Source organism: Pieris napi, chromosome 20, assembly GCF_905475465.1.
Source record: "Pieris napi chromosome 20, ilPieNapi1.2, whole genome shotgun sequence".
NCBI lineage: Eukaryota > Metazoa > Arthropoda > Insecta > Lepidoptera > Pieridae > Pieris > Pieris napi.
Genome location: NC_062253.1, coordinates 5271692 through 5288373, shown reverse-complemented (window position 1 = coordinate 5288373; position 16682 = coordinate 5271692). Strand labels below are relative to the sequence as shown.

Below are 16682 nucleotides of genomic sequence, written 5' to 3'. Positions count from 1 at the left end.
GAAGCTTTTACGATTTTTCTTTTTACACGCGCGACTTTTATTCACGCATAAATTGGCCAAGTTACGAGTTAAGACTAAGTACCTATTACGCCCCTAAACGTCTTGGGTTTTGTCAAAAGAGTCAGTCTACTGGTATGATTCAAAAACGAGAATTAGCGCGAACTTTGACTACTGTTAAAATTCAAGAGACATTGTATTGAGACTCTAGTTCAAATTCTTTACCTAACTTTAACGTATCTCAAAGTCAAAGTCAAATCATTTATTTCAATTAGACCATCTAAAATGGCACTTTTGAACGTCAAAAAAAAAATATATATAAAGAAGATTCTAGTTGCCCCTTCCAAAAGGTAGTTTCGTGTCTCAGTCTCTAAGTTCATAATTTATTTATTACAATTGACTTACCTTATATAGGAAATTATATACGAATTAATAATTCACCGTTTGTCTTGAAGATAAAAGCCAATTTCTGCCTCGTGGCCGATATGCAATTTTCAATATATTCTTTCAATTCACTATAATAATGCTCCGGCGTAGAATCGGCAGCCCATTGTGTTCGTTTTATTGTTAGCGTGTTTCGAAAGCGGTCTGTAAGCAACGGACTACAAAACACCCCGTAAACTTTTAATTCGCGATCTATTGTTAATGGCTGCTTTGTATTTCCGCTTATATTTTCGTAGTTTGGCGTTTGGCAGTTTGCGTGTAATAATGCGTAATGAAGAAAGATTTTTACGATATTGACTCACACTTCTCAATATACATTGATAATATCTTTAAAATTATTAATGGAATAGATAAAAGATTTAAAGAGCTTTAAGTTGTATTTTGAACGAACGAGCTGTGTAATATCTAAGAAGATTATATATATATTATATAGTTATAGATACTTCTTTCGGCGCGTTAGGGAAAAATTATGAGAGTAAATTTTTTCGATGCGCGCGCACACCGTCACAAAAAATCGACACTCTGAAGTTAGCATAGCCAACATTTTAAAATGTCCATTTCTTTAATTATGTAGAAATCATTTTTTTGTGATATTTAAATAAGCTATTTAACTAGATAATGCATTATAATAAAACTTTCAACGTATTAAATGCCTTTTTTCTATTGTTAGTGTCGTTTTTTCTACAAACATAGAATAAAAGTTTTGAAATGATTTTTATCTTGTTACGCCAAAGAAGTATAACTTACGTGTGTACATAAGTTATACTTCTATCGGTTATGGTAACTTTTGAAATCGGTCCGGAAATGAATTAGTATTAGTCGATTTGTTAATTTGTGAATGCATACATTTAAATTAAAAAAAAACTGTTTTTAAACAAATTTACATTCGTTTTCATCACCCTGTATTCCACTATGATTAAATTTTCGTCTTCTTTCAAAGAAGGTGTATATTACACTGTTTTTTTCATTTATACACTGACGCCTCTTTCCCGAAGCGGTAGGCAGAGACCATGGATGTCCTCTTGCTGCCTTCCTGACTTACCTTTCTCGTACTTTATGACATTTGACTAGTCCTTTTTCTAGTACTTGAGTAATAAATATTGGTAATATACGCAGTTAACGTATAAAATTGTGGACAGCACGCGTATCGTCATGTTTGTGAGTTAAATATAGACGCATAACAAGAAACTGGCTGATGTACTTAAGCGTCAGCCGTCAACGGATATTGAAGGGCGAGCGAACTTTTAAAACCAATTAAAAGTTTGCTGCTACAGATTATATGGGACAACGTTAAACTTATTTTTCTCACGCGTTTATTAAGAGTACATTTAATTAAAACACTATAATCAACTTCGTTCGCTCAAATGGTTAAGTTGCTCTGCACTTTTTTGTTCACTTGTATTTAGTATGCGAATCTTATTTCGTATGTAAATGAAAGATTATATTAGAATATATTTTCTTTAATTCGAATTAATCAGTAAAATATTAAGGAAAAAAATATAGTTTTTTCATATATGTATGAATGTCAAAATTCAGTTTTTCACATAGTAGTACATAAAGCTTAAATGCTAACTAAGTAAGATAGCATTGTTTCCATTATTAAAGAATGATATTATTGAACTGGGAAGCTATGTAATTTTATTGAACTTTCAGCGACCTGTTTCACTAGGTCGTGTTCCAAGAAGTGGGTAAAGCTGAATGCATAATTGTGGCGCATTTATTAATACTGCGATGTGGATACTAGGTCAAAAGATAAATATGTTGAGTATCGGGAACGTAGTATACCCGTGTACAACCCATGATTTAAGCTTACAGTAACAATGATTCTGATCCCAATTTCGACTTTAACACCACTAAGTTTTGCGACAGGTTTATGGATATTGAAAAACGAACGTCGAAATATAGGCTTTTCAATGGCGTCATAAGGGTTCTTTGAGTAATGTAATTTTGACCTAACTATTGAATAATTATAATCGTTTTTAGTCTAGAGCAGGGGATAAAATTATATCAAATTTTGTCGCGATAAACAGGCTTCTTATCTTTAATCTCTGCGCTATAATTATTCAGATAATTTTCACTGTAGAATATATTTCCTTCCTGTATTAAAGAAAAAAAAAGAAATAGTGGTGCTTACAATCTATTAGGTCTGAGCCGCAGATTTGCGTGTTTGTTTTCTGATCATTTGTTTTTACTAATAAATAAGCCTTCTGCCTGACACACACGTCGATGACTTTTTGGGTCTACGGCATGCCGGTTTCTTCACGATATGTTTACCGTACCATTGAGTGTTAAATGCGCACATAGACAGAAAATAAATTGTTCCTGGGTGAGAGTAGCATGTTGAAGCCACTAGGCCAACAAGGCTCTATTAATATTATATATTTAATATTTTTGATGAGAGATAAATATAGTTGTATTCATTATTTTACTTCGTTTTCTTACACATAATGCGATTATTGAATTATCAGTAGTAACCGCAGACAGCTTTCTCGGTCGAGAGTTAGACGATTATGTTACATACATTCTATTTAGAATCACAATATTTTAATGCTTGCCTACGATGTTGTTTGTATTATAACTATACAAGCCTAAATAGAATCAAACGGGGCAATCATTCAAACTCAAAATAACTTTATTCATATAGGTAAACAAGTACACAGTTAAATTTAATATCTATTCTAGGTATTTTTTAATAAAATAAAGTTCGACCAATAAGTACTCGAAAGGTTCAATAGTTAAATTCGATAATGTTAGCAACACAAATGTTTTCCATGATTTAGTAGGTATACAAATACTATTTGAAATGCACTTTTAAGGTTTCGTTACAAATACGAAAGGCTTTGATGGTATATATTGCACGCCAGCTACTGGTATCATTATTTTTTTAACTACTCGATCGTACGAATAGTTTATATAGTGATATTACACATGATTGAATTTGTGGTCTTAAGAGTTTTTAGGGTATATCTTACTACTAAAATTGGAATTTAAAGATGTATATCAAGACTTAGTAATGTTTAAACAATCAATGCATCGAAGGCACAAAGTTACGTCATCTTACACCGTATTTAGTCGCAATCGTCATTTAGCTGCAAAGGCGCTAAAAGGCAAGGTTAGTGACATCATACGGTGTATGAATACGTTCAAATTGAATGTCAATGCATTTACTATCGATTTCTATACTAACTCTTACATGCTAAAGTCACTATGGAGAAAGTACAGTTAGTACAAACAATTTGAAATAGTTAACGTCATAGTCAAGTTGTAAAAGATTTTTATTTAAAAAACATGAACAGCGCTTCGTGGACGTTTTAGGTACATACTAAGTTAAAGCACGGTCATATATATCGTTTGAATAGCAGTAGTAACGAAACAGTACTTCTGTGTTCGGACTAATACCGGTGGTTCCATCATCAGACGTCAAGGCTGAGTGCGAAATTCCATCCTTTCCATGTCTAACCCCTGACGTTCCATAACACAGCGCTTTTTAATGCACTTTCTGCTGCTCACCACCTCTTTCTGGAACCAGATGCCAGTAGGGATATTTCCAAAGCGATACGACTTAGAAGTCTTCAAGAAAAGAGCGTACCGTGAAAGGTCGGCAACACACCCGCTAGCTCCGGGAGATGTCCATGGGTGGCGGTTATCATGTTTAAAGTGACCCGCCGGCTTGTTGACGTTCTAAAAAAAAGTAAACTATACTACCATTTGGAAAATGGATTCGTTCAATCAGTCAGAAAGTTATTGTTACAATTGTAATGTCGTATACAAATACTTGACCAAATACTATATATTATGTACCTATATAACATTGATGGATTTAGTGTTATTGTATTATTAACAAATCAATTAATAATATATATAACATTTCAGCTACCATGTATTTTTTATATAAATAACATTTTCATCAGTTACTTCCATAAGTAACTAACAGCGACATCTCTGTGGTAACTTTAAGAGCCTAAAATTAAGGTACTTACTATGCCCATACGAGTGTAGCCATTACACCCAATAACGGCCGGCAAGAATATATATCCGGTGTATGATTGCCTTCCGCACGCGTGCCTCGGCGAGGGATATGTAAACAAAATTTTATTATATCTCTATTTCCCTGGATATTAGGGTTGAACACGCGAATTTGACTTTATATTTTACATATAAATTTGGAATTTTCAAAAAGAATTTTGCAAGTAAATTTATTGTTCTATCCTGGTTCTTAAACCTAAACTTCATTATAATTACATATGTCACTGTTTGGTCCTTTTTTTTTTTTTTTTTTGTATGGAATCTCGCTGTTGACCTGAAGAGCCTTGACAGCGACAGCTTATTGCTTTTATATCATCGGATGGAATTGGTTATAGTTTCAATCGATAATGTGTCCTTATTTAGCCTTCAATCATTGTAAGTACCATATTGTTTTATGAAACTAGACGGCTGTCAAATAAGAATCAGCAGGGTTCGAGAAATTCTAACATAAATTACTATAATTTTTAAATTAATTGGTAAAAAAATCATATAAGGATGGCTAAAAATAAATCAAATCAAAAAACACCCTGAAACTACTCTTATAAATAATAATAAATTATTCTTTTTAACATTGTAACCTTCATCGTATAAATTATAACCTCTAAATAAACTTAATTCATTTACTATTAAATATAGAGATAAACCAATCGAAAAAAAAAACAGTCAATCCAGTAGAAAAATAATTCTAAAATAAAGTAAGATTTTAATACGCTCGTTCTTACACTATTTAATTAATTACAACAAACATTGAAAGTCATATAAGTGTTATAGTTTTTAACCAACTTCATTATTACCAAGGAAAAAATCGTGTTGCGTCTTTTTCTACTTTTGCAGCCCGTTTACCGTTATACTGCAAGCGTCCTACTCCCTAAAAACGAAAAAATTCCAACACCATTGTTTAAGGAAGGAAGCTTGCGCAAGTTGAACAACCTGCCTACGTATATTTTATGCAAAAGCTTCAGCGATTTTATGCAAAAGCTCTGACGATGACATCCACTGTATTCATCTGGGATTTCTCATTCAAATCCTGTATGAATGCAGGCTGCATTCTTTCATATATTTTTAAATTTTTCATGATAGCGCGAACAAACACTTGGTACAAATTACGAGTATTTAAACTCTAGTGAATAAAGAATTTAAGATGAAGCCTTTATACGCAGTTGCTACGTGACGTGAATGAAAACAATTGACTACGATTCTCGTGAACGGCCAAAGTGGCAAAAGGCAGGGCTAAATGGCCTCATAGCCTAGCGGTCTTATTAAGTGGCAGCTAGGTGAGGGGTAGCGGGTTCGATTCCCGGTTCGAGGGCAAGTTTTAATTTAATTTAAATTTGTTCTCGGCCTTTGGGTTGTGCGGTACCGGGCGAGTGCCTAAACCGTACATGGAGGAAAAGCACGAATTATATAAATCTTATACTTGACGCTGGCTAATGCGCAAACCGTGCCAGAGCCATAAAAAAAAGGCAGGGCTATTTCTTAATTTGCCTATGATGCAATGCAGTATTAATATGTTAGGCATTTACCGATATACTGTCATAAACAAGAGAACCCTACTTTTTCCGCCATATGCCTTAGAGGAAGGTCAGGTAAGGGGATCCTAATCGGCTTGCAATGCACTTCCTAGCAGCCATAAGTGGTAGTATCCGTCGGGCGCATGCTTCGATATACTGATGTATAATATCGTCTTGATCCTTGAGGTGACTTAGGACGTGTTGATAATATAATGGATATTAATAAGTTTCGACGAACTGTTGTCCACGTTTGTATATCTCTTCTACTGTAGTATCTTATTTTGGAGATCTGAGGTAAAATAAGTTGATATTAATAATAATTGACATATTTATAGTAAACTAGCAAACCCGGCGAACTCCGTTTCGCCACCAGATGGCTTCGTTGTATGTATGTGTGTCCCGCTTTTCTGTTGAAATGTTTCCTAAATTTTCTTTACTATAAACCTCACGGAGCGCGAGACCTTTCCAACGAATGCAAAACCGTGGAAATCGGTTCGTGCGTTCTGGAGTTATAGCGTCAGGAAGGAAAACCCGACTTATTTTTATATAGTAGATGATTTTTATTAAATACATAGTCTCTTTTGTCTCCTTTGTATTTAATATGGTATGGAAAACTTAAATTAATTCACTAAGTAATATATGTTTTCGTATTTATCGGACATACTTTATTGATCAATTGTGTATATTTTGAAATATAAAAAAGTTATTTTGTTACTTTGGTTTGACCTCTTTCAATATTAATAACGACATTTTCACTAGGTTAATGAAATAATAACAGATACATTACTTAATTAAACACTTTGCAAGTTTAATAGATGATAAACTGAATGTGAACACGAATGCGAAAGTAGCCTACTTTTTCGTATTTGCATGTATTTGATCTACTTTTAAATTTATCCTGATGAGACCCGACCTCAGCAAGCGTGATGAAAAGCGGTCAAGTGTGACTGGAGTCCTTTGTAGCAGTTTCCCGAGGAAAATTAGTTTCCCAGTTGCATTTTGATCTAGCCTCATTACTTATATTAAAATTGCACGCTGGATTTGTAAAAATATTTTTTTAAATTCTTGGGAAGTAAATACGGCGAGGGTCTGAACGGTTGTATAACGCGTATAGTAATAATTTATTCATGAGTCAGCCTTGATTGAGTCAGGCGATCTCGTCTGCCATCGGAAATATTATGTCATGTTTATTTTTTATTATTTACTCACAACGTGTAGGAATACTCAAATTTAATTGATATGTTCTATTATAAACTATGATCTGTGAAGCTCTTAAAGAAAACATTTATGGGAAGAAGTCACTTTGATTTCATTTGCCTACCTTGGCTCCTAGACATAATTCTAGTCATTTCCCATCCGCCTACGTAATAGGCCTACCGCTCAATGGCAATAAATCATCCATTATGCTCCTGACGTCACGTTCTAACCGAGTTATTTTTGTCCAACAGGTACAGATGGATTAAAAACGGAAAGTCATTCGAATATACGAGTTACGACAATCGAATCTCACAGCAACCTGGCCGTGGTACTCTGGTGGTGAGCAGACCAAGAGATGAAGACCTCGGGCAGTATCAATGTTTTGCATACAACGAGTGGGGAACGGCTACATCGAACTCCGTATTTGTACGGAAAGCCGAGCTCAATTCTTTCAAAGATACAGATGGGCCGCAAACGATGATCACAGCCCAAGAGGGGTTGCCCTTTAAACTGACCTGTAACCCTCCCGATGGTCACCCCAGCCCAAACGTATACTGGATGTTGCAAGGTGAACAAGGTCAACTCAAAACCATAAACAACTCCAGAATGACTCTAGATCCAGAGGGCAATCTCTGGTTCTCTAACGTCACGCGATACGATGCTAGCGTCGATTACGCGTATACCTGCGCAGCTAAATCTGTCTTCAGAAACGAGTACAAACTAGGTAATAAAGTATATCTTCAAGTGCAGCAGACGGGAATATCTCCTACCCAGAACAAGCATGAACCAGTCAGACAGTACACTACCAGGAGAGTAGAAAAGGCATGGCGAGGCAAAAAAGTTGAACTCTACTGCATTTATGGCGGAACGTAAGTATTTTAATTTTCTTCGGGTCGATAGGATAATTGAAGGGTTAACTTTACTTGAAAATTTTAATGAGGAATCCAATTAGTATTTTCTAGTATGGGCTTAAGATCTTAATCCCTGTAGTTTATTTACGCGGGTATATATAAAGCTGAAAGGAGAATAAAGCTAGTGGCATGTTATTATCTCCATATAAGTGCCTTAAGATGATATTAACGATGTAACAATTTGGCACCGCAGCCAACTAGGTCTCGCTCTTGACACAATATTGCAGATGTGCATTAGTCGTATAAAATAGATCATCGCGCATAAATTAATATATTCAAATAGTAGAAGCAACTTTTTTCGACCGTTTATTTTTTGAAGTTATACTTCTTTAGGCGCGTTATGAAAAATTGATGAGAGTGAAATTTTACGATGCGCGCGCACCGTGACCCGAAATTATCAGAATGAAGTTGCCCACGGAAGATGCTACGGCATTGGACATAATTTAAAAATAACATTCGAATAATAATATAATTTATGTTACACTTAATGTAAGAGAATAATAATAAAGATTTATTTATTTAATTTTTCAAATGTAAACCGAACTGTATTGACTATAATGACTCCTTTTCCAGTCTTTAATTATTTAATTGTAATTAATTATTTGCATGCAATAAAAAACTATTTTTAATAATGCCAAAGAAGTATAACTTCTTACGCGCGTACGTAAGTACACGCACTCTTTTTTTTATTTTGAACGGTACTATTTTTACACATTAGGTTTTCTAATAAATTACTACTCTTAGCTTGGTATAGGATCTCGTGTTATATATACTTTTAAAAAGAACCTTCAAGCAATTAACGAAATTGGCAAACAGCAGTGCTGTGATGCCAACTAGGTCCCCTAGACATGACACTATTGCATATTCATAAATCAGTCTCTGATACTGGCGCCTCATGCTAAGATGCGTCACTCCAGCATGTCCTGCGAACATTGATAAAGACTATTAATATTCATACCGTGATTCATTACACGTCATTTTAATTATTGTTCTAGTTAATATAATCGTATGACGTGCCGACCACAGCCAATATTAGTGGGTCATGCAGACCTGTATCTTACTGTGTACCTACAAACTATCCCTATATTCTAATATATAAAATTCTCGTGTCACAATGTTCGTTCCCATACTTCCCCGAAACGGCTCGACCGATTCTTATGAAATTTTTTATGCATATTCAGTAAGTCTGAGAATCGGCTACTATCTATCTTTCAAACCTCTAAGTGATCCTCCTAACTCCACTTCAAAAAAAATCTGATTTTTTTATTATGTGGCATTAAAAATACATACAACCCCCTTAATTTTCATCCCTCTTCGATCAACCCCTATTTGTTTTTATAGAAAATAGTTATTTTTATTGAACTAAAAAACATGGCAAAACAACGTTTTCCGGGTCAGCTAGTAATTGTATAAAAATGTATCTCTTAATGGAAAGTTAATATTACGTCTTTTATTATATGGAAAACGGTAAAGAAAATGTAAAAACGACACTTAAGAGATTATGAGCTTTAAGACCCTTATGTTGAGAACGTGTACGATGTAAAGCTGGATTGAGGCATTTTAAATCTAGTTTAAAAAACCTTGTTTGTTTTTGAGTTACTGGTTTGGAAGGAGGTCTTAGATTACAATAAGTTTTTTTTTTAATGTCAGACCTATAACGCATTTAGTTCGTTCTTAATTTCCTTGGATTCCATCGGTTTGAAACGCGCAGATATTTGTCTCATAAAATTAACTAAATTGATATAACATTTCAACTGGTACTGGTGATTCATTTAACACTTAATTACGCAATATAATAATTGTTATTCAATTTTGTAAAATAAACTTCGAACTTCGATAGTGATATTCAATTTTGGAGTTTATTATTCGAAATTCAAACTTTCAGGCCATTGCCCCAAGTGGTATGGAAGAAAGATGGTCGAACAATACTATCGTCACAGCGAATAACTCAAGATAACTACGGCAAGACATTGGTGATAAAACGTGCTGGATATGAAGACCAAGGAACTTTCACGTGTGAAATTAGCAACGGAGTTGGTCAAGCGCAGTCTTACTCTATACAGCTTAATGTTGAAGGTGAGTTTTTCAAAGATAAATCAGGTTTTGAGATTAATTTTTGAAGTTATACTTCTTTAGGCGCGTTATGAAAAATTGATGAGAGTGAAATTTTACGATTGCGCGCGCACCGTGACACAAAGTTGTCAGTGTGATTATAGCGTGCGCGAGCGAGATGGGAATAAGACAATCTACAAGTAAAAAGAAATAGAATATGCGTGAAGTTAGCAGCTATGCCAAGAATTTTGAATGACCGTAATGACATTTACCTTTTAAACAAATAAAGGAGTTTTAATTATTTTTTTCAAAGAAATTTAGCAATGTTTTTTCACAAAGACCTATTGTTACTTAGTTAAAAGGTTTAGAAACATACCAAGTTATTAAATTGAATTAATAATATAATAAAATAATAAATAATAATAATAATTGTTATTAATATTGATTAATAATTGAATAATATCCTAAATATTAAATATTATTAAATTGTTTACCTTAAATAATAATTATTAATAAATGGGAAAGTATGCAATATGTTTTATATAGGATTTAATTATGTATTAGTATCTGGCGAAAGGCCACTTGGGAACTGGAAAGCATAGTTGGAAGAGTTGGGCACAGAAAAGCTTCGAAATTATTAAAGATATAATTCTGTTTTTAACGAGGTCATTAATTGAATGCATTGGATTTATTAAAATCAACTCACTTGTTCTTAAAGAATTTATTTATTAACACTTCGTTGCATATAGAAATATAATATAATTGACCTTATCGCTTTCGAGCGATCACTTCCAGGCAACCACTGTGAGAAATTTTTTTAGATAAGATTAGGCAAGAAGTGTAAAAATACATATTATATATCTATATAGTTATTTAGACAAAACTAAAACAGAAACAACAAAGGACACATGAAAAAGAAAAAGTGCACATGAATTACGATAATTTTAGATCGATTTCACATCAGTACGAAAGTTAGGGATATGATGTGGACAGGTAATGATTGTACAGTAGAGATTTAAAGGAAGATATAGGAGCTAAGCGAATTCCATAGCCTCACTGTAGAGACTTTTAGGTCCTTAAGGGTTGTATGATATTACTAAGTTTAGTCCTATTTTTAAAGTTATAATCTATATATTGTATACGAGTTGAGCACGCGTCAAATGCGCACACTTTGGATTACGCGTAATTTAACTTGAATGCCGTCTGCACTTTGACATACATCTCAATACCATATGTCTAGGGAAGTTTAACGTTAAACGGAGGGGTGGCATCCATTCCACTATGAAAAATTCATGTGAGTTATACACGTCTACAAATTGTTAAGAGCCTTATGTACAGGCCATGTTTTATACTTCGTACCTTCAATTCGTATACATATTAAATAATATCACTATTTAATATGTATACGTTAGAGTTTTGAAGTTCCACTCCCCATTGGATAACTGTTCATAATTCATTTACCTCCGAACCTAATAACCTATCTCAATCCATAATCCACCATCTGAGATAGTAATCTTAATCCAAATGTTGTAACAAGTGTGCCAATAACCAATCGACGACAAAAGCCATCTGTCGATACAAGCTATCCATGGGATGTCGTACGATAGGTCTGTGGACCTATCCAACCAACCAAGGACCAAGGATAGACCTTTGTATGAAAATGACAGTTGACGAAAGCTCTATTTGAATAGTTAATTATTTTAACAGATTTTAACTTACACCATTTTTTTTAAATATTTAAAACAAAGTGTTTGTTATGTTTTAACCTACACATGTATATTTTAATGTTATTTGTACCGTTTTATTAACTTTATTTGGTTTACATTGATTATCAAATATGAGTGGAACGACAAAGAGCATTTTATCCGTCGCGAAAAAGGGATTGTCTTCGTAGGGTTTGGTTATTGGGATGCAGATAGGAGATCGATCGACGGTCACGGTCTGATCTCAGATTGTTTTCAATCTGAGATTCTGGATTGATTATTTTGTTCGGGCGTTAATGGATTTTGTAACCTTTCTGTACCCGAAACTCAAAATCTATCTCGAGACATAAGTTATTTTAATGAAGCTTGTCTTAAGAATGAAAGCATTGTTTGTGGCATGTGATGTGCGCACAAGAACGCTGATTATACCGAATCTCTGTGACCTATGTATCATAAATGAATTGCTGCGCTGCAATTTTCTAATTAATTTTAAACGATTTAGTATTAATCCCGTGGGATAAACCAAACCCCTATTCCATACCCTGTATAGGGGTCTTGTGATACTTTTAATCGCACAGGTATAAAGCATATCCATAAATTACATATGCGTACAAGGATTATGGTATTAGAAGTCCATTCATATTCGCATTAAATAGTTATGGGGGATGATAAAAGGGTGATTTTTTGCGCTAAGGGTGAGCCTTAATTTTTCATGATTTAGGGGTTCATGATAATGATGCAAGGGTTGAGGGATGCTGATTGTTTTGCGGAATGGTATAATGGGGAGGCAGTTAAAAATATTGTTAGAGTTGAGAAGAGTCATGTCATCACTTAAAACTTATGAATATGTGCACATATTGTACTCAAATTGCGACTGAATAAAATAGCAAATAGGTTTCTAACCGTTATATAGGGATATCGAGTTCGATTCCCGGTCGGATTGCAAATTATAATTTGCGAGATAAGTTTTGGAATTAAATTTGTATAAAGTACAATGTTAGCTCTAACACGTCTGCCTGAAACTAAAGTAGCTAATTGCGTTCAAGTAGAATTCCTAGAACCCTGCCTTTTAGAGGGTGCAGGCTAAACTTTTTATGGTTTCATTCTATTTTTGAATATGAACAATATGGCATTATAATCTAACCTAACGCCATCTTAAAAAGTCCATTAGGAAATGGCGATTTAACTAAGTAGATTTTTATTATGGTTTTCATTATGAAATATATAGTAGCGAACTTTATACCGTCTTATGTAAATTATTGAGTGATTCACATGCAAGAAAATAAGGGGAAGAAAGTTTTCGAATATTTTACAAGTAAAAAAGTGGTAGATTATGGTGCGTGAACTGTCATGGCGACTGTACTTATGAAACTTGGGTCGTTGGAAAAAAATAACGTCTATTTTAAGTATATAATCAAAGAAACGGGTGTAATCTAAGACCAAAACTATAGGGTTATATTGCAGTACCTAATTTAAACTGTTACTACTTATGAGCCGTAACTAAAAATGAGATTAAATATATATATTATATTACTATGTCATGTTCATTGTGTTGTGGTTGTTTCTAAATCTAATATATAAAATTCTCGTGTAACAATGTTCGTTCCCATTCTCCTCCGAAACAGCTCAACCGATTCATATGATTTTTTTATGCATATTCAGTAAGTCTGAGAATCCGCTACTATCTATCTTTCAAACCCCTAAGGCCTAAGTGATAATGGGTGTCCACAACAAAAAAAAATGCTTTTATTTTTTATGATAAAATACATACAACCCTTAATTTTCATCTACCCTCTACGATCAATCCTTATTTTTTATTTGTTACTTAAGAACTTATAACTCTAAGGTTTACATAGAGAAAAATCACAGAAAAACCTAAAAAGTTTTCGTTCCGGAAAACCGAACAGTCTCTGGGGTAGCAAGCATAATGTTCCATGTTGGTATGTACTAAAAAGGTAGGCTAGGCATTAAGGAGAAACGAAGTTCGCGGGGGCAGCTAGTAAATAAATAATATTTTAAGCAGACATCGTAAACGTATAGTATACACATTTTAATCATAGCGTAAACAAAATTAGAAAAGGCTAGGTTAGTCATAGCATTCATTGCGATTTTATCTATTAAATGCGTACTAAAGTTGAACTATTAACTATTATAAAGCTGATTTGTTTGGCTTAACGCACTTATTTCAGCACTATTGGTACGAATAAAAATGATTTTGTCTTTCTTTCCACTTATTGGGGAAAGCCTATTTAATATTACTCTATCATATTTTATGGTCGCGCTCTAGGCGATAGGTTTTTGTTTGCGCATCATAAAAATGAATTTTAATGTTCTCTCTTAATGTTTAAAATTTGTAATTGTGTTTCTATAATAAGTCTTCTGTTTCTTGCCAACTGTTATGCGTTATATATGTTTTATTTTTTTAATAGTGTAGTACACAAATAATGTAAGTGAATGTTGTGGTATTTTTAATGAGAAATAAGTATCTAAACCTTATTATATGACCGAATTTTCGCAGGGTACAGCCAAGTTTAATATCATTAAAGTCTATTCATGTATCGTGATTATAATTATTATTATTGAATCAAATGCTTGATTGCCCCCCGATGATATAACTTCCGAATCTGATAGTATAGAAGCTATTTTATCCCAGTGGGGTAGTTTATTTAGGGTTCGTTATTGCAATTTACTGGCATCAAATGTTACGAATCATCAAAACAGTTCTTATTGATAATTTGTAGATAAGTTACATTAGGTAGTAGATTATTATAAATACTTCCGGTCTTTGAAGTAGAATTTTCGCTAAAAAGCTTTGCCCTAAAAATTCCATACAATATTTGAATTGAATGTACACTAAGGTATAGTAAGTTTAAAGGCCGGCAACGCACCCACTAAAAGTGTCTATGGGCTGCGCAGACTGCCCTTTTTGGTCGTCCCGCAAGTTCGTTTGCCCCCCTATTATAAAAAAAAAAGTTGTGTGTGAGAGTGTTGTTTGATGATTTGCTATTTTAAAAGAGTACCGAGAGTTTTTTCTCTCGGCCTACCCTCTGTCTTCTTTGCCAATGAGTAGGGATGCCTACAAATTCAATCTTATGTTCTATAATACACATATTTTATTTTATAAAGTATTGTAGATGTATGAATTTAGTTATTCTATTATGTACCATATAAATATAGTTTCATTTAGTTACAAGAGATATCAAACCATTTAAATTTTCGTAATCCTCAATAATTGATGGCGTATCTAATATATAATAATTACGAAATATGAAGCATAAATTACGTCGTACGAGAAAGGAAGCCCCTCAACTACATAGTTTAATGAAGACAATGATCCTGACAAATAGTTATAGCAGTAATTTGATCAAGTTAAATAATAAATTCCGGAAATGCCCTCACACAATTGAGGAGCGCCGCTCGCCTTATACAGCTCGTTATTTCGGACTCCGCTTCCTATTGACGATATGTTAAGTGGCCCATTGTATGCTCTTTATTCTTACCGAGCTATATATTGTATGACAAAGTATTCCTTATTTGAAAATTGCAAAGGGGTCGAAATACTTAAAAAACGCATTACAGTGTCTAGACATTTCGTTGACCAATCATAATCGAGCTTTACTCTATTGGCTCTCGCAATTTTGTATTTGGAACGCCATCTATTCTTAAAATATACGGCTTGAATTATCTATACTAAAATTATAAGGAGGAAAGATTAGATTGTTTGTTTGCATTGAATAGGGTCTAAAACGAATAATTTGTAAAATTACCGGTGAAAGAATTTCGAAATAAAAAAATAGTTTTTTTTTTCTTAAATCCTAAATCGCATACGATGCGGAAACTATTGACAAGGGAGGAAAGTGATGTACAACAGTTTTTACAAGACTTCCTAAGTCCGCGATAGATACCGCGTGTAGATACCTAAGTCCGCGATACTATATGTCTAAAAAAATCTGCATTTTAAAGTACTGAGTAAAGCTTTAGGATATATAAAGAACATAGTACGAGCTACGATCTGGTGGAACTACAGAGCTCAACTAGTCTTTAATAAAAGGAATTAAGACAAAGTTTACTTGGTAGATATTCAAAAAATATATGAAATAGATTTTTACTACTTAAACCATTCCTAGATTTTCTCAGTACAGTTTACCAAGTCACATATAAACGGGTTACCTATACTGTATGAACTAATCTCTAGAATTGCTAAAGATATTTTATCTTGATGTTCCTATGCCATTTATTTTGGTGTTTTACGTGAACACATACGGGCGGTGGTAATAAAATCCCATCGAATGCAATACATCGCTACACTGGATTTTGTACGTTGGAATTTTAGTGTACAAATGCCCCAGTTTATTTCATAACAGCAATTGTGTGGAGCTAGAGAGGAATTTTTAGTGATCGCACACATATACAGTTATTTTCGTGGTTGTGTGTATTATATTACACTCTTTATAATAGAATCGCATTGATAAAGCTTACGTCTGAACTAAACTACTTATTAAGATACTCAATGATCAGATTTGAATATGCTGTACTTTGTATCTAAAGTCCGAGGAAAAAATGCATATATATAGTACAATAGTACTTAAAAGCCATGAAAATTCTTCAGTAATGTCCGATAATAATAATTTATTGCCATCATGATAACATAAACATGTGCCCTAATGGCTACTGCAGTAAGAACTGAATTTAAGGAGCCTGACTTCCCAGTTCCACGTTTATTGAATGGTAAGAGCGGTATTGGTCTACTTGCTTAAGCGTGCGACTCTCATCAATGTACCAATGGTCTTTTTTTATATAATAGGGGGGCAAACGAGCTTGCGGGACGACCAAAAAGGGCA

At 33.7% G+C, this 16682-nt stretch overlaps 1 protein-coding gene across 4 annotated transcripts in view; it reads left to right on the top strand.

The window, feature by feature from the left end:
- LOC125059841 (neuroglian) overlaps positions 1-16682 on the top strand; it is a 53144-nt gene that overhangs the window by 11598 nt on the left and 24864 nt on the right. For all 4 annotated transcript variants that reach the window (XR_007118733.1, XR_007118732.1, XM_047664481.1 and 1 more), the window contains exons 4-5: positions 7427-8044; positions 9972-10162. Coding sequence is in view for 2 of the 4 variants with exons in the window: in XM_047664481.1 (XP_047520437.1) it covers positions 7427-8044; positions 9972-10162 (809 nt within the window). In the remaining 2 variants the exon portion in view is untranslated. The remainder of the gene's footprint in view (positions 1-7426; positions 8045-9971; positions 10163-16682) is intronic.